The 19720-nt window shown below is 38.7% G+C and overlaps 1 protein-coding gene across 1 annotated transcript; it reads right to left on the bottom strand.

Moving 5' to 3' along the window:
* Nucleotides 1-90: 90 nt before the first annotated feature.
* lrrc1 (leucine rich repeat containing 1) lies at nucleotides 91-19206 on the bottom strand. Its single transcript, XM_008322056.3, has 14 exons — nucleotides 18506-19206; nucleotides 12047-12164; nucleotides 11598-11676; nucleotides 9879-9968; nucleotides 7001-7057; nucleotides 6860-6923; nucleotides 6166-6240; nucleotides 5879-6023; nucleotides 5636-5754; nucleotides 5440-5523; nucleotides 4387-4502; nucleotides 3117-3289; nucleotides 1870-2009; nucleotides 91-1545 (listed from the first exon to the last, which is right to left on the bottom strand). Exons 1-14 carry the CDS (start codon nucleotides 18662-18664, stop codon nucleotides 1387-1389), a joined length of 1578 nt encoding a protein of 525 aa, XP_008320278.1. The 5' UTR covers nucleotides 18665-19206; the 3' UTR covers nucleotides 91-1386.
* Between the last annotated feature and the right edge of the window lie 514 nt (nucleotides 19207-19720).

Raw genomic sequence — 19720 nt, 5'->3', positions numbered from 1 at the left:
CAATAACATATGCTATTTTTACAGTAAATGGTAAAAATGTATTTAACCAAACTAAATTAGAATTAAAGGGACAAAAAGCATTTAGTTTGGTGTTGCACTCATTTTATTGATCAGTGGTTAAAAGGTCATCCAGATCTCCAGGCCCAATGCTCACCTAAGATCTGTCTTGTGCAGTTTGGGAAAATAATAATAATCAAAATAATAAAATAAAAAAAAACAGTAAACCAACATTTGAACCAAATCCTCTGGTTTGACCTTTTTCCAATCACTTTATAAACAAAATATTACATTACTCATTATCAGGTACCACGTAGAAGAATCTGAGAAACACTGAGAAGTGCACTGAAGAAGAACGTCAACTGCAGTTAAAAACCTGGTTCTCACCAAACATTTTAAAATTCTAAATGGTTTTCTCTGATAAAGAAAACTGTTACGCTAATTAAAAAAGTGGTTTTGGCATCTAATCAGTAAATGAGCATTGTAAATGAACAAGCGCATAAGCACAGTGCATATATAAATAAGGTAGTATTTAATTCTGCATCAGGACACTTCAGATGAGTATTTCATGTGCAGAACCTTAATCCAAACCTATTTAAACATTATAATTATCCATAAACCTAATATATTCATTATCCAAAAAAAGCCTGGTTATTTTACACAGAAAAGATAATTCAAGGCCATCCACTCACCCAGTAATTACTATCATACGGTTTGAATAAGACATTAGTGACTGTTTTGTTCAATGATTTTTTTAAAAGCCGAAAAAAACAGGACAGAGAGAAAAGTACCAAGACAGAAACAAAGAGGAAGTTTAAAAATCTGCATCTGATTACTTTACATTCTTATTTACATCTGAGCTGCCGAAAAGTATAAAAGTATCAATATTCACAACGCTTTGTACAATAGTCCTTAGTCAGTAGGTCCGTCAACTGTTTAGTGTCTAAATGGAAAAAGTAGTGTTTTTACCCAGTGTTTTAAAAATAGATTTAGAAACAAATATATAGAAACATTTAAAAAGGTTTGACCGCATTATAAAGACTTTGAATAGTGCAACTACCTAATGTTATTTTCTTTTTTTTTTAAAGAGAGATTTAATTTAAAACGTCTTTATAAAAGGAGCACCTGTGTGCAGACTATTGCCATGGACGAATTTAAAGGATGAAGGCACAGCAGCCCTGAAGACAAACACCTTCTACACAGGACTGGAGATGGAGGAAGGTGACATACGTCCCAGGGATTAATCACAGGTGGGAAAGGCCACACTAGGAATTGTGGGTAAAAAAAAATCAAATAAAACAACAAAAAATGACAGGGTCTGCAGGGGCTGTGCGGGACGATTCGGTGAAACACAGGAGGTAAAAAATAAAGCATATTCTGAGGTAAAGGTCACACAGACGTGGTCACTTCTTCTGCAGCATTATTGACCTCATTTTTGTTGGAGTCCAAGCCTTTGGCAGCGTTCATGTCATTGCGAAGGTTCTCTGCTGCTTTCTTCATGGTTTTCAGTTCACCTGGATGAGGAGTAGCCCGCCGCAGTAGAGTTCTCTGTAGAATATTGGCAGAGTTTTAACCTTTTTATTCAGAATTTTATACACTACACAACATTAATTTTATGAAATGATAAATGGAACAGACAGATAAGACTGTAATTTGTCAGGATGATGTGACATTGGAGCAGCGTGCAACACAAACTGTGAAAATGGAACTCACTAAAAATCATCAGACTTTTTTTTTATAAAGCGGTTTGTTTCCTGCTGTCAAAACATCTGTTGTTCAAAGAAAACTTCCTGATTTTCTTCTTCTGACAGTTGATAAGATATAAAAGAAGTTTTTTCCTCATCGCTGTGCCCTGAAGCTTTAAACTCTCACCGTTTCATCGTCCTCCTCATCGTCATCATCCAGGAAGTGGATGGCACTGATGCGATTCACAGCTCTGTCGTTCCACGTGTCGTCTGCCATGTCATTCACTAGGCTCTCCAAGGCTCCAAAACGAGTGAGTTTATCAGAATCTAGTGTAATTTCAAGAAAGAAAAAATGGTACAGAATGATATCAGGGTGAAAGAATACAGCATTTGATCATTTTACAGTTTTTATCTGTCAAAACCAGAGCTAAAAGGCACTGTTTGAAATCCCAGCTTTTGTCATTGGATGACATCAAACTGTTTTCTCTTCCCAGACCACAGGTCTGGCCTCTAATCCTACAACATCTTTATTTCCCTAAGGAGAGAAACCTCATCATGACATTGGTGATTAAATGGAAGACATCAAAGCATCTTTTCACATGTTAAACAGTGTGACATTAAGTACACCCATAGATTTATATGCAGGCCTGTGGCTGACAGCACTACAGAAATAATACTACACAGACACAGATAAAAAGAGCTTGTATCCACACACAGTGGGAGGGGGTGTGGGAGGGGGGGGGTTTAAACACAGCGGGCTCAACAATGCTAAGCCTTTTTAGTTGCATTTCTGAAAAAAAAAAACAAAAACAAAAAAAGCAAGAAGCAAAGGGTCTCAGAGGCCTGTTCTTGGTGTAGGCTCTGTGATCCTTATCAGAAGCTGGTGGCTGAAAGATACTGTCAGTAAGGATCAGTGGGCACGGAGCACAGTGTGCTCCTCTAAGCAGATCATGTGATCATGTCCCAGTTATAAACCTAAAACTGCAGGGCACTTCGCCAAAGAGAGGTGATGCATGAAATAATGTCACAGTAACAGCACAGAGATGTTACACTCTGGAGAGAACTTTCAGAAAGAAATGACATTGATCTGCCATTTAGTCTTTACACAAACACATTGTTCTAAAACAGTGCACTGCCTTAAATATAAACCAAGATCTGAATTTTGGTGATTGTTGATTCACTGGAAGTTTTACTAAAATGAGCAGAAAAGAGCAATTTTAATAGTTTTACAGATGAAGATGATTGGGTTCGTTAAACGTTAAGAAATTCATTAGACTTGTGAATTATTACAACTCAAAACGAAAACAAAATCAAAACCCGACTAAAAACTACTCCATGCCCCACTTTTGGCTGACACCCACTCATTGAGAGTCACAATATAGATTACAATAAACTTCAGCTTCCTCACAAAGATCAGTATGAAAGAGAGATTACTTTGGTTGTCTGGCTCTGACTGCTGTTGTGGCAGCAGCACACAGGTGAGCACTTTGTCGCCCGTCTCAGGATCCACGTCAGTCTGGAAGGTGAGGAGAGGCTGCGACTGGTTTTCTGACAGCCATAGAGCTTTCAGATGTAGTGTGGTCAGTGACATCGGTAGGTGAGTGAGCCTTGGAAGGGAAACAGAAAAGGGAATAAATCATTATTGACTTCAGACAAGGAGAGAAAAATGACAGCTAAGAATCACATGAGAGGTCAGCTACGTCAGCTCCAGCTTCTTCTTCTTTTTCTTTTTCTTTCGGCTTTGTCTTTGTTTTTTTTCAGGGGTTGCCACAGCGAATCATTGATTTCCATCTCTCCCTGTTCTCTGTATCTTCTACTCTGACTCCAACTATCTGCATGTCCTCCCTCACTGCATCCATATATCTCCTCTTTGGCCTTCCTCTTTGTCTTCTACCTGGTAGCTCCATCTCTAACATTCCCTCCTCTGCACATGTCCAAAACTATATTATAAATATATAATACGTCAGCTCCAGCTGTGAAGTCATAATCAATTATGATTGGTTCATTCACTAATAATAATAAAGTACTTTGAGAAAGATATTTTTTGTGGTTTTAAAAGTCTCATAAAGATGCAACTTGACAAATATTTTTGCTTGATGCAGATCAGTTGTGGTGCAGAATTTTATTTGGAATAACCTCATAGGTATTCTAACTAAAACTGTTGTAGCATGTTTCGTCTGCAGAAACTTACGTAATGACAGACATGTATGTGTTCTTTTAAACGGATTAAGTGTAAAAATAAAAAAACACTTCCAATTTCTGTTTCCCATCAACAGTTAATATCTGAAGCACCATCTGGTAGAGGTTTGAAGCTAAATCCATTGGTCTTCAATTGGGAAAAAAAGTGCCAACAGTAGGTCATTCCAGCACTCCTCTCTCCCTCCTCTCCCCTCCTCTCCTTAGAGTAGAGTGATGGTTACAGATAGACTATTATGGTGAGTCTGCCCCAATTGTGAAGCAGTGGCAGTAATAATTAAGTAGCTACTTTTTAAGGCCGTTCACACATTTTGGCTTCATGTGATTGATCCCCTATGACCCATTATGTGTTGCAAGCCTAGTGTCCAATTATAGGTGTGTTAATGCCCCATTAAAAAAAAAAACTAGTGTTAAAGCAAGGTTGTGTTTTTTAACAAAAATCTCTAAAGTCCTTTAAAATATCATGTTTTGTACTGTGGAGTTGGTTTGAACTCCCTGCTGATGGTACCTATTTCCAGAGACGTCGAACACGTGCAGCTCTGTGGCCTGTGAGAGCTCAGGTGGTATCCTTGTCAGTTTGTTGTCTCGTACACAGAAGACATTCAGACCGCTGCAGCCACCAATCTACGGAACAGAAGAGGAAACATGACATGGCTACAAACATTTCATATGAAACCAATTAACAGATTGTAGTCATTTGATCTAGTAAGAATATCTACCTCAGAGGGAAAAGAACACAGTGGTCATGTCTATTACTGACTGGTGAAATGTCAGTGAGTTGTGAAAGAGGACAGTTTAATGAGGAAGAATTACACGGAGTAGGCAGGCTGAGGTGCAGATTTAATCTTTTAGTCAGATCAGACACTGATCTCCAGCAGCAGCAGGAGGCCGGCAGTGATTCAGAGACTGAATGTGTTTAAAGGAGAAGGTTAAGCTCATCCTTTACGTGATTAAGTGCTTCCTTTGTTTGCAGGATCACTGCCATAGACCCAAATTAATCTTAAGAATAACCTACATCCACCATTCAAAGACTGCAGTGACACATTTAAGTCAAATTTAGGGAATACCACCGCATGACAACATGTTAGGACTAACTAATCATTAACTAAGTGGATGAGTTAAACTAAGCCTATGGTTCAGTCACTCAGCTGGGTATAATTTATTACATGAGCCATTGTGGTTAAGAGATAGTGCAGCCTTTGCATCGTTAGGACACAGGCCCATTGTACAGGGTCTAAATAAGCCTTATTATATGAAGCGGTCCACAGGGCATGCTGTCACTTAAACAGACTAGAGATTAGAAACACACGTCACACACTGAAACACAACAGAGTTTCAGATGGAGAGCCGGTCGACTGCGTGGAGCGAGCGCTAAAGAGAGATGTCGGCTAAAGGGAGACAGCAGTGTGCTGTAAGAGAATGTTGAAGTGACGTAAGATTTCTGCATTTAAGCAGTCAGGCACTAAAATTATAAAACATTTTTATATTTATTATACTTGTATTAATTTAGAGAAATCTCTGTAGTTTTAGTTGTTTAAGTGTTGTCATGTGATTGACCTACCTCTTTAGGGAGACTCGTTAGCTTGTTTCTGTCACAGTTGAAGTTCGAAAGACGCTTTAGCTTCCCAATGCTCCTTGGTATACTCTGAGAAATCAGAAAAGAAGTTAACGTTTACTGTGCCATCTTTCAAATACACTGACAGAACACACTATTCCAGTGATTGAGAATCACTTAAAGACAGTGAACGATAACAAACCTGTAAGAGGTTTTCTGTGAGCACTAGTTCAGTTATGCTTTCACAGTTGCCAATGCTCTCTGGAAGATAAGTCAGTTTGTTCTGGTCTGCTTTCAGGATAGAAAGCTTACTTAATTTTCCTGTCGAGAAGGAGAGAAGATGAGAATCAGGGATGCTGTGAAGGAACGGGATTTTACCGACCTCTTCATATTAAGATGTGACGATAAACTAACACAAGCTTGTGGGAAAGATTAATGTGTTTACCAATGCTATCAGGTAGCGCATCAATGAAGTTCTGAGACACCAGTAGGTCAGTCAATGACTGTAAACCTCCCAGTTCGTCAGGAAGGTATCCCAGTTTGTTTTCTGACACATCCAGACATAACAAGTTCTTCATGCTGCCTATCTCCTAAGGTTTACAACAGAGAGGTGTGGTTGAAAAACAAGAAATAAAACCCAGGAAAGTTACTGTGTTTTGGATTATAGTCACAGCAGTGTAAAAACAAACGTTAAGCTGATATTAATGGCAAAAAAATGCATTGAGGGCTTACTGCAGGTATGTCAGACAACTGGTTTCCATCCAACCATAAGTCCTTTAGGCTGATGAGACAACCTATTGACTCTGGCTGTAGGGAGGAGAGAGGAGAAGGAGGAGGAGGAGGAGGAGGAGGAGGAGGAGCAGGAGGAGGTGGAGGAGGAGAAGAAGAAGAAGAAGAAGACAGACAAAAGTTACTTAAAAGACTTTGTTTAATAAAGTGATTACTGTAGTGTTGGGTTTCTTCTCTTTAACACAACTGTTTTGCAAAGCCACTGTGTCCTTTTATGGAATACAACTATTTCCATATAGTCAATATTATCAAAATCCACCGTTAAACAGTTAAAAGTCATCTCATATATTACTTTTTTCCAACAGACACAGAAAAAATTGACTAATTAAAATAGAAAATGTATTTAAGCCACTTCTTTTGCAGTCACCCTTGTCATGACCTGTGAGTAAATCATTCACTGTCAGAGTGAGACGGCTCAGGTAAGATTACAACTTAAACCAGGAGGCAGAGCAGATGGTCTCCCTCCCAACTGCGTGACAAAAGGTAAAAGCTGTTCTTGACGGATACTAATCTATTTAGACTGGCATTAACGTAAGGGGGAGGAGGGGGGGATAAATGTTTTGCTCACTTTGTGAGAAAATGCGTGTCATAAAAAGAAAAAAAAAATTAAGACTACAATAGAAAACCCAAAACCTACCAGACTGTAGAGTTCATTATTGCCAAGGTCAAGTTCTTCAAGTCTATGGAGCTGAGATAGTGATCTATATGTGATGAAAAAGAAGGTGATTAAATGGAGCACAGTAAACAGGAACCAAAAATGATTTGACTTTACACTCACTCTGGTAGGAATGTAAGCACATTCTCTCTGAGTTCTAGGGAGACCAAATTAGAAAGGCTGTGATAAAAGACAAAAAAACAGGATTATTTAAAAAAACCTCCTGAAGAAACAACAAAAACACATACCTGTGAATTTGATTCACAATTCTGGTTAAAGCATATAAATAAAATGTGCCCAGCAGAGGGCCCTCCACTTAAGTTTTTTTTTGTCTATCAGTAAAAGAAACCAGTGAAACCCCTGTCTCTTCAGGATGGAAACATGTTGTAGCATACATGAAACAGAACGCTGCTGACAGTCACTGAAACTAATGGGTTTATTGAAAGCTAAAAATGTCCCTGCAGTGTCCTATTCCCATCAGATATCTGAGAACAGGAAGTACTTTAGAGGTGTGTCCTGCTTATCACAACCCTAAAAGTTCAGCAGAATAAACAAGTGTTTCACGGCTTAAAGGGAGAGCATAATGTCCTTAATGTTTATCACCGACCAAAGTTCAGAAAAGTACAGTGTTCTGTGCAAACAGTTATCGGATGATTTTTACAACAACAACCAAGACGTGCAACACAAAGTCCATTCTGTTAGTCAGATCTCCATTCGTCGTTTTTTTTTTTCAGCTCATCCACCATTCAGTCAAACCTGCAGAATGTGTCCAGAAAATGTCATCACAATCTGTTGTTTTTCTGCTCGCAGATGGATTAATTTGAGCAAAGACAAAACCTCTTTGAGCGAAGCAATTGTTCAACTGTCCTGAGGGATTAGAGCAAATATTGATGCATCCGCGTTTTCCTGATCTGTAAACACAAAATACTGAACACATTTTGAAAGCGTTTTGTGAGAGTCTTTTTTTGTAAACAATGAGCCGTCTGCTAATGTTGATCTCAATTACTGTGTAATGCCCCATTCCAGTGTTCTTCCTTCACAAACAACCACAGAGTGAAGGGCAGACGATAACTTCCTGGATCTAGTCTGGCCCAAATCGGGCACAAGTAATCAGCCTAAAGATGTAAACAACCACCTCGAGGCATTAGGTGTCTCAGGTTTCTCTGAGGGTCACTTACTTGACTCCATATCAGGAGATAAATTACATTTTTCAACCTCATCCATCTCATCCACGTCCCCCAAAAAGAGACAACATGCTGCTTTAACTGCCATATGAGTTTCATTACCTTATTCATTTGATAAAGTGCAGGCCTTTAGGTCACGGCTTACTGTGAGGTACTGGAGATAAGAGATGGTTGGGGAGGGGACGGGGGGCGGTGGGGGAGGTGGAGGGAAGTGAGAATATCACTTGAACTTTCAGTGACTTAGTTGACAGGAGGTACGTGGCATTCAAAAAATGTGAGGCCGTCACATGCATAGAGCAGTTTCAAAATAAGGTTGATCCTTCACATGGACACTTACTGCTCAGGATGGAGTAATATTACTACAAAGTATGAAGTAATATAAAATTGCATTTCTCAACTAAATGTTTTTGTTTTATTGTTGTTGACGACTGACGTGTACAAAAAGCTGTTGTTTAAAAAGCTGTGTGTGTGTATGTTCTTAGGACAGCTATATTAGTAGTTGATTATTTGTAGTAGTTTTCAATTGCTGTGGTGACACCATTTCCTTATAAAGACATTATGAAAGAGAACGTTAGGGAATTTTGATGTTAGTTTGTAGTTCAGATGATATTAAGATTCTGATTAGATTTAGGGTAAGGATTAGGATTAGGCAGGATTAGGGTTTGTGTGTCCCACTGGTTTCTATGCATACAAGTTGCATGGACAAAAGAATGGATGGATAGATGGATAGATGGATGGATGAAATAATGGCTACTACAGGGTGACTGTGTTGTTTTATATATGTATTAGAAGTCTGGAAGTGTTTTTTCCTGAATCACAGAGTGAAGCCATCACATCACCACTGAGCTGGAGCTATCTCTAAGAGGTGAGGCAATAATTCCTCATTTATGGCATTACAAGAGCAAGCTGAGACAAATCTCTGTTTAGTTTAGCTCCAACCATTTCAGCACTTATCTAATGTTGAAAATATGTGGCTCGTATTATGACCATAATCACTGGAACACGCAGGAAGACATTAGTGGGAGGATCTGTGATGTAACAGGGGGAGGGGAGGCACGGTACCATCAAACACCTCTGCTAAAAAAAAAAAAAATGTTTTGATGACGGCCCCATCGTTTTTATTTTTCACACTGACGTATTTCTGACTTTCAGTTCTACCAGCACCGCAACTTTTCTTAGACTCTAAAGTTCCTCTCTCTAAAAAGCCTCCCCCCAGGAAATTTGGATTTAAGGTGCATACTTCTGTTATTAAATACTATAATGGCTGAGCAGAAAAACAAAACATAGCAAAACAAAAAAGAACAGACAACGCAAACAAAGGTCAGACACTGACAGCTGAGTCTGTAGAGAGGAACCTGGTCCATCTGGTTCCTCATCCATGTAGACGAGAATATTTTAATTAAGAGAATGTAACAGACACACAAGCAGTTTGTCTTGCTAAGTGACTGCCGTTGGTATTATAATCATTTCATTTTCACAGGCATGGCTGGCTACTGAACCAAATGTTCAAACTGCAGGACACTCAGATCATACATGCCCTTATTGATGCATTAATTGTAACTAATTTTAATTGTCTAATTTACTTTTCATGAGGCTACAAAATGATTCAAATCTTGAATCTGATTAATCGCAGGGTAGCAATGGGTTAATCACAATGAATCATGATTAATTGCGATAAATCAACATTATTAAATTTGATCAAATTAATTTGTCTATTGATGTAGCTGAAATATGTCTATTTTTGCTCCCTATGCCATGTCCAGATATTTTACTATTGCTAATGATGAAATACGCGATAAAACTCTGTATGAACTTACTTTCCAATGTTGTCTGGAAGAACCTGCAGTGAAATGTCATTGATGGAAAGACACGTTAGATTCCGCAGCTCTGGAAAGCTTTCTGGTAACCTGTAAAAAAAAACAACAGAGGGTGTGAGTGTCCTGCAGAACACTTAATGAAAGTTATCTGATTTATACCAGTCAACTAACACTTTTTTACACATTTACGCTACAGAAGCTATGGGTTCTTTAAAAAGAGAATGTAAGAGTCCTCTAGCCAGATAACCTTGTGGCAGTATGTCTGCAGTAAAGATAAGAAGTGCTGGAACAGAAACACACAATTTTCCAGAGTCAAATTGAGGTTAACAACACAGCGCATTGGCACCATGGAAAACTGCAGTTAAATAGCTAGTACTTCAAGTGAAGCCAATACAAGTCCAAAAAGCTGGTGCCAACTCTACTATATATATATATATATATATATATATATGCACACACTTCAACACACTGTCTGCTTGTTCTAGACAAAACAATGTTTTGACAAGTTCTTCGATGCTTTCGTTTTGCTCCACAGTACCACAGAGTGGCCAGATGGAAATACTTAGATAATAGTTGTGGTCCCGCTTTGATCCATCTCAGACACAAAAAAGATGCTTTGTGATCTGTTTATCTCCTTCGGAGTGGAAGACATATTTCAACGCTTTTTACAAGCTTTCAAAGCAGTGGTCCCTAAAACTTAAAATAGCACTACTGAGGAGCCCTTCCATATTGACAGAGTCACAGCTTAGGCTTCACCAAATCTCTGAACTCTATTCAAAACACCAACATTCCTTCAAAACTACTTTTCTCAATTGACAAAAGAAAAAAACTTGACAAATCAGTGGAATTTCCCTACTGACACAACTTTATTGCCTGCTGCAATGACTCATTGCCCCACAAAGGGGACCCAACCCCCAATTTGGGTATCACTGATATACATAAAGACATAGTGTCAGTGTCAGTTGGAATGTCAAATTAATATTAAAACAACTATCAACAGCTGTAAAAAAAAAAATCCATATACAGAATATTTCTCCATATAAACATGAAGAATTTTTAAACATTTGAGGACAATGTAACGTCATACCTCACCTCAAATGTTTATTTAAAAGGTCTCACTAGATCATACTTCTAATAAGTGTTCAAGAAAAACTAAGTTTCTGCTAATTTACCATTATGATGAAACTGTGGCAAAAACATTTAGGTTTGTAATTGAGTTAGAGAGAGTACGAGAGAGACAGAAACATTAGCAGAGACAGACTGACATAGAGAGAGAGATGTGCACTTAATAAGCATTGATCACCGAGGCTTATCTGCTCTGATCACTGCTGCGATCTGAACTAGCAATGTGTTTATCCCATCGCGGGGTGTAAATTAGCTTTAGTCTAACACACATGATTAAATCAAAAATTTGTCAGAAAGAGTCCTGCACAACAAAAGTAAACTTGTATACATGGAGTAAAAACAGCAATCCAATACTGTAATCAAAACAAAATGTTCCATATGTGCCATAATAATATTCAAACCCGATAATTTTAAGTTGTATGCTTCCAGAAGTCTTATCTACACTATTTCATCTTAACCAAGTCTGTGCTCCTGAGGACACAACAGCCTAGATGGCCAAAGAAAGTTAGATACAATAAACCGGAAACACACCTGGTTCTGCAATCTAACAATAAAACCCCAGCAGATACATAAAACAAGACCATCATCAATAACCTTGTTAGTGGATTTCCACTGAAGTCTGCCACTTGGAGCGCTTTGCAGTATGAAATGCTCTCTGGAATTTCCATTATATCTGGAAAACAATAAAAATGCAAATAAAAAATATTAAAATATTTTGACACAAGCTCAACACAAGTATTCACACGTACATGTATCAAACAACAAAACAAACAAGATATGCCCTACTTTTTTATTTTATCTAATTTTTTTTATTTGATAAAGAAAAACAAAATCAAATCCATTACTGTGGAAAACATATGCAGTTGATTGACTTGATGTAACCAGTTAGAGTGAGTCAGACTAATGCAAACCAGGAACATATCACGTTTCAGTAGTGAATAAATCTGTCAGTGTTGTTTATTTGCTGAATTTATCATCATCTTGCTCAACTGTAAGACCATATTCTCTCACACATAAAAAATACATCAGAGTTAAACCCTTACCATTTCGAGACACGTCCAGTTCCACCAGCTGCATGAAGTTGGCTATTTCTGGTGGAAGCCTCTGGATCTCATTGTCACTCAGGCCAAGTTTTCTTAGTTTCACCAGCTGGAAAAATGGCTAAAATTGATGTGGGGAAAAAGAAGTGCAATCAGTGAAAAGATATATCATTTATCACCTCAAACGAATTTACTTCTCAAATTATTATTATTCTGCTATATTTGTATTTTTATGGAATGTTGATCAATGACTGCTGAGATCCCACATTATATTGAGCAGAATGTGAAACCAAACTGTTGAAAAGTCAGAACTGTTGTCCAAGGTCTGGTCATAGCAACATCTCAACTTTTTTTTTTTTTTTTACACGCAGTTTACACCCAGTTTTGAAATTTTTTTTTTTAATTATTTGTATTAAAATTTTTTTTTTTTTTTTAAAAATGCCGAACCTTTCTCTAGAGATAAAGAACTGTCAGTAGTTTGTTCATCTCCGGTTAACTTTTTAAAGCGTGGCAACATTTAAAAATAAACAGACACCCACATGGGCTCGTTGGATTGGATAAAACACCGTCTGAGAAACGAAGAGGACAAACACAAACAGTGTTGTGAACAAAAGACGCAGTTGGCAGAATTCTCAAACAAAAAAATTAAAAAATCAGTTATACAGGTACATACTTGACGCACACAACAAGAGCAGACAGGGCCGTGGCGGTGTGGCTTTCAAACTGATAACTAACCAACAAGGCTGCGTCTCAGCAATAACACAACCTACCCTTGTCATTTCTACACTTGTGGAAAACAAACCATTCAGTCAGTTGGATATTAATGAATAAATACAATTTTTCCACAGCTCACAGAGTGCAGGGTGCAGTGCTTTCATATGTGGGTGTTAATCGAGAGACGGAAATTAGATTATTTGCATGATGAAATCCAAAGTTAAATCCTTTCAGGTGACTTTAACAAATGTTTTTGTCCAAAGTTTATCATGTTTGCTATTTTTTTAACTAGTTGTAATCAGATGGCTTATTATCGGTATCAACAATCCTTATAGAGATCACTTTTTTAATATTGTGTGCACAATAAATAAAGCACAAGAGTCCAAAAGTCAAACTCCACCCTGTTGCAAAATGAACATGTCATTCCAGAGACTTAAAGCAGCTCAAACAAACCCTAAGCCACCATTTCACCTGGTAAACAAACTAGTCTTCTTACCAGTAAGTGCCTGAGCCGCTGCATCTTAACCACATTAACTCCACTTTCACATTTCACAAAAAAACAAATCAAACAGTGAGTAACTGAGTCATAGAAATGAATTCTCAGACTATCAACTGTTGTCCACACCTTAATGTGATCCTGAAAAAACAAAAACACAACCAAGACCATGATCAATGTTCTCTTTGGGAACAAAAACTTCATCCTACGCACATTGTTACTGTAATACAATAGCGTTTTTTGTTATTTTCAAAATCTGATTTAAAAAATAATAATAAACATAAGGACAAATGATACACGGACAAAAGAACTTAAAAAACACTCTTGGTTTTATGTTCTTTGGCAGCTTAGCCAAAAACAGGAAATCTTTCATCTTTGTTTCTCAAGCTTCTCTACATAATTTATGTACATATTTAGGGGCTAAAGTGGTTGTGGGTTCCATTCCACCTTGGCCATAAAGCCCTGGTTAAGTTTTCGGGCCTATCAGTTCCCATTATTATAATTGAACAATCACTAGGCTCCAGAACCTTCCAGAACCAGAACCTGCAGCTTTAAACTCAACCATAGCACCCCCTGCAGGACAAGGAGAAGAATACTTTTCCTTGACAGTTCAGTTCCATATGCAATGGTTGCTGTCATCAGCTGTCTGTCACACATTTATTTCCAACCAGACCCAGAAAACAACAACATCAGCTTTTTGTCTTAAGTGGGAAAGGACACAATCAGCGTTCACCCACAGGTCAAAGACTCGACCATGTCCAAAGGTTAAGGCCATTTATTTCTTTTCTTCACCTTTATGTGAACTTTGTTTGCTTTTCCTGTGCAGTAGGACAATGGATGGCTGACAAGGAGTTTCAAAGTAGAACTGAAATAAGTGAGCATGTTCTTTCATTACAATAAAATAAATAAAATACAATGGGCTTTGTTCCAGGTGTTTCATCACCATGAAGAACTGGTTCTTCCGTCGTCCTCTAATGTGGAGTCACTGCCGATGGTCAACATCTCACAGGATTCTCTTTGTTTGATGATATCGTCAACACAGACCTGGCTCATGTGGGCTTGTTCATATCCAAAAAACACAAAATACCTAACCTAATGTTTGACAGATCTAGTAAAGAGTGCAGTTTATTTTGAGGGTTTATTTCACTGATGTGTTTACTGCTTTCAGACGTGGCCAGGTGTCCTAATACTGAAGCAGCGCAAACAGAGTCTTTGAGAGAGAGAGAGAGAGAGAGAGAGAGAGAGAGAGAGAGAGAATTAACTTGTTCTTCCAGTTGGTGTCGTTCAGCAACACGCCCCGACACTCAGCCATGTGTGACACACAAAAACCAAAACAGGCTGATTCAAGAATACATCAGCCATTGCCTGAACTCCCAGGTCAATGTCTGAATTTTCAGTTTCACCCTTAGCACTCAGGATGACTTCAAGAAGTATGTGAAAAGATAAGTGCTCTACAGCAGGGGCTCTTCAAAACTACAACAACATAAGAAGGATTTGTGTTATATGCATGTATTCGTGATTCTACTTTCTATCATTTCACCACCCTCCATTCAATATCCAATTCATTAATAAAGGAGATGTACAATCAACAGAGTCAAACCCGAAAGTAGGCAAATATTGGATTGTGACCAAAAAGTCGGTTGCAGGTCCCACGAATATGGGAGAGTAAAAAAAAAAAACTTTAACAATACAATTTTACAATCATTAATGTGTATATATATATATATATATACATATATATATATATACACACACATGTATGTAAAGAAATTGTCGAAAACTTTCAACTACCTAGCGGAGTTTGACTTGCCTCATCTTGTCACCGTTAAAACACACGCCTTAGTCGTTTGTTTCCCTTGGTCGTTACAACTGCTTTGTGCAAGTTTTTATCGTGAACTGAGTGTCAGTGCCAATGGTTTGGTTGGAGAAAGGGGTCAAATGACCCCAACCCCCAAAAGAACACAATCAATGGTTTTCCACAGTTCTTTAGTGGGTTCTTGCTGATTCGTCGCAGTGATAAAGTTTGACAGGTTTTTTGCAGCCTCATTAGTCACCACTGTTGCTTCATTGCATGCCAAAAGTCTGTATGGTTCCAATCTGCAGCTGAATCTGAGATGGCAAAATATTTTTCACTGAGATCTGTATGATTCCCTGCTCCACTGTTGATGTTGATTTTCACTTTACGTAAAGGGTCAATGTAACTCCTTTTCTGCTGTTGTGTCTGATGTGGCAGGTTTATTTTTATGGGTTTTTTTATGCAAATGTGTTTGGATCCACTGACACCTGGATCAGGATTGGTTTAAATCACTCACACATTAACAGGTTTATTAGCAGAACTATATAACTGAAAATGCAAAAATGTAGAGGTCGCATTTCTGTTGTAGACTGTCGGCAGAGACGCTCTCTCCTCTAGGCTCTCTACTCCTGTAGTTTGTTTTCCGGAGGAAAGTAATGATGCTAAGGAGAGCCTACCTTGAGACATCTGTTTTGACTTTTGTGTTCTCAAGCTACACTGCTTTCTTTCCACGGCCTCATCAGCAAGCCCACTCCAGCAGGTCTTATCAGTGAGCTTGCTGACTGCTCACACATCACAGGTAGTGTCATGTTTCTTTTCTAGATGTGTTTTGTCTGCGCATTATCACTTGGAACAGAAAGAAACTGGCAGTTGCAAAAACATCAGTTAACACTGTTGATGTGTCACAATTCCTATACTCTACACGTCATTTGTATTTTAAAAATAAATATATTTTTCTATAGCTATTAAACAATTCGGAGAAATGAAAGATCTTCTATCAAAGATAAGGAACTACGGGCCAAGTATAGTATGAAGTAAAAGTCAGCAATCCTCATGTTGCTATCTTCAAGGCAGTTGTGAGCTCAGGCCACACAGTGGAGTGAACTGATACAACAATTTGTCCAACTGAACAATTCTTGGGTTCACTCAGCAGCGCTGATGACATTATTGACATGCCAGAGAACACAATAAACACTTTCTGTCAACACTTGCAAAAGGTTCAACCATCTATCCTCCAAACATGCTTGGAATATTTCGGACCAGTCTAGAAATGTTGGATTGTGAAACTGCTACGGTAACAACGACGGTACATCTCTCAATCACAGCCTTTCCAGACTTAGACCGTGGACATGTTAAATGCTAGTACTGGTGCGAGACTGACAAGTGAAGTCATGATTTCAAAAAACTTGAAAAAAGACTTGCATGACAGAGGCAACAACAAAACATAATACTGTCTTTGTCTGCAGTCAGAATACCTGTTCCTGTCCTTTCTTCACCAGACAAAGTCAGCGGTGTGACACAACCAGTGGGAGGCTGCTCCCACTATCTATGTCCAGTCATACTTCTATGGGCACGCCGAGCTGTAAATGTTTTGTCTGCGGTATTTTCCTTCCCCTATTAGCATCACTGTGTGTTCCATTCAAATAAAAACAACCAAAGACAGAGAGCAGACCCTCAAATAGTCCCTACAATCCCATCGGCTTTGCATCTGACCCAACATGACTTCAGTGAAAAGAGCTCAAGATAGTTTTTCAAGGCTCTAAGTCCATCCACTTGTCAGGAACAGCTGTAAACGCAGTATGTTAGTGAACGGATGCCGTCTTCTTTGAAGGTTACTGTAACAGTACCTAACACAATCACCTCAAGCTTAAAATACTCCCCAAAGCAGAGCAGAGGGAGTGTGTACAAGTCAAACTATTTTGACGGCAAATGTTTAAATGTCATGAAACCACAAAACAAATTACTCTTTCTTTCACTGTAGCCGTCTGTGTCCTATGAGAAGACAACAGATCTGGATTTTAGGCTCCAAGCCCAGGGACACAAAAACATTCTGAGAGAACCTCATTCAAACATGCAAATCCACCAACTGGTATTCCACTTAATCCAGACCACTAGAGTCACAAGTGTTAGGGCCAGGCTCCTGCAGCTCCACCAAACCCTGCCACTTTGTTTCCGTTTAACTGAAACAAGGCCACTGTGGTGGAACACTTCAAACATACTCTGAGTCACAATGTGTTTGTGTTTGTCAGGAGATACTGTCTGTCATTCCGGATGTTTCATTTTTTTTTTTTTAAACATTTAGGCGCAAGCATTTGTTTGTTTTTTTTACTTGATTCTAGGTGAATATGTTAATGATGATCCATATGAGTTATCGAAAAGAAAAAAGTTGCTAAATATGTTAGGTTGACAGGATTCTGAAGGTCAATAAAAAATATGACGATTTTATAATGTATAGGTTTCCATCTGCAGTGTTAGTGTTAGACATATCAAATATCAAAAATTAAAAGTACTTTGGTGAAATGTTTTCTACAAGGTATTTGTATTACGTAAATATATCACATGATATAATAATTTGGTGTGTTATTTTTCTGCTTGTTGTTCTGTTTTTGATATATTCTAAAAAATGAACAAATGGTTTTCACGTTAGGATCTCGTTAGCAATACTGCTCTCCAGACTTATTGTCAGTTATAATTGGTTGTACCAGCAGCTCTGTTTCCTTTAAATTGCATTACTGCCACCTTCTGGGTCAGTTTCCTACATTGGCTACTAATTGAATTATGATCACTTGGCTAATAAAAAAGGTAAAATGATAAAAACTTATGAGAATGAAGGACAGTGTTATTACAATTAATGTGTCATAGTATGCTATAAAATATTTAAAATGGCTAAGTAGATTTACTTTGTGTTAATATTTTAGTCTACGTTGCAAAAGCCTTGGGGATGTAGACCACTGGAAGGTCCTTGGTATAAATCCACGAAATTTATATTGCAGTGAAGCCCTTCAGAAAGGGCTTCACTGCATATGTATGCCAAATAACTTTTTCTTCTTCTGCTTCTATGGTGTATTTATATTTGTATTAGTAAACTCATGCTCAGACATGAGTACGGTATCTGCTGCCCAAACAGCTTTGACATTATCAGTCACAATATCAGGGTGCTTTCTTTGACACCTGGGAATAAAAATGTTTTGCGGGCAAACAGTAAAACACGTTTGGACAGTCACCTGCAGTGGGAGGTGCGGTTGTTGGGATTTTTTTCCCACCTCCACTGTGTGGCTTCCTTGCAGACCTTGCATAATTATTATTCCCAAGGTCCCATTGGACTACCACGGGTTGCCAGATCAGCTCGGTGAGCAGATTTCACCGCAGAGACCCCGTTACATGTTGCCCCAAAATAAGCTGAAATACCTTTTCTGTCTGTGAGCCTCAGAGGCGAAGCTGGTTAATGCTTGCTTACCTTGGGTAAGTCTCGTAGTTGGTTGGCATCCAGCAATAGCTCCTCCAAACTCCTCCCGTAGCGGTATATCTCATCGGGCACATAGAGCAGAGAGCAGTGGCGTTTATCGATCATCTCCACATGACGGTTGCACCGCCACAGGGGTATACAGTGAAACATGACGGGGAGGCGCTGGCAGCAAGTCTCGTACCCGTGCGACAAACAAGCACACAGCGGGGAGGAGGAAGAGGAAAGGGGGATGCAACAGATTGCAACGACGGTGGGACACAGCTGGCTTTAATTCACCGTCAAACTCAGAGCACTCGTCACTCACTGGCGACAAAAAGTCGAAGAGTGAAACTGTAAATAATGTCTGCTCACGTTAGGGTCGCGACGAACATCGGGGTTTCTCTCCGTCGTTGTCTCACTTTGCTTACTTTTCCTCCAGACACCTGTTTTTATTTTTTCAAAGTTCGTCGGTTCTTTCTCGCTCCCGCCGCCTCTTAAAATGACACCACTTTCAGCGTAAAAAGCACAAGCTCCATCTCAGAGTACAGGAGAGCAGCATTCTCGCTCTTTTCCGTCACGTCCCGGAGTTAATTTCCTCTCCCGTCCAGTTTCTGACCCGGAACATTCACTCCCTCATTCCAATCCTACGTCACCGTTCCAGGCCGCTCCTCCCTCCGGTCCTTCCTCTGGATAGAGCCGTTTCGCGCAGGGGCGCAGCGGCGCAATACATAACTCTGGTGGTAGCCCGGAAGTGTGTCCCCCTCCCACACCACAGCCCCCCGCCAGCCAACAACAGCCAGAAAATCTTTTAAATTGTAATATTTTAAAATGAAATTCATCAATACACCAATTTGAAATATAATTGTAACGATGAAGGTGGGTTACGAAAACAATTGTATAGGAAAACATACTTTTGCTCCATTATGTACAGTTGAGGACAAAATACAAATAGCTCTATTGGTCTATGTAATGACTTAAAAAATATGGATGGTAAAATTGTTCCACTTTAAAATACATATATTTTATAAGGCTGATCCTGGTGTCATTTCCATTGTTTTAAAAATCTTTAAAACTGTGGGTCTTAATATCCCACTATGTCCTTATTAAATTGACATTGTATTGAATTAAATTCTACATCTGGATTATCTTTTAAGTAAATAAAAAAATGTAGAACTTACAGTACTAACATCTATTATTGCACAGTGTGAAATTAATCACACATATAGT

Source organism: Cynoglossus semilaevis, chromosome 12 (assembly GCF_000523025.1).
Source record: "Cynoglossus semilaevis isolate Cse_v1.0 chromosome 12, Cse_v1.0, whole genome shotgun sequence".
In the NCBI taxonomy this organism is placed as follows: domain Eukaryota; kingdom Metazoa; phylum Chordata; class Actinopteri; order Pleuronectiformes; family Cynoglossidae; genus Cynoglossus; species Cynoglossus semilaevis.
Note: the sequence above shows the minus strand (reverse complement) of the source record. Positions and strands in the feature narration are given on the sequence as shown.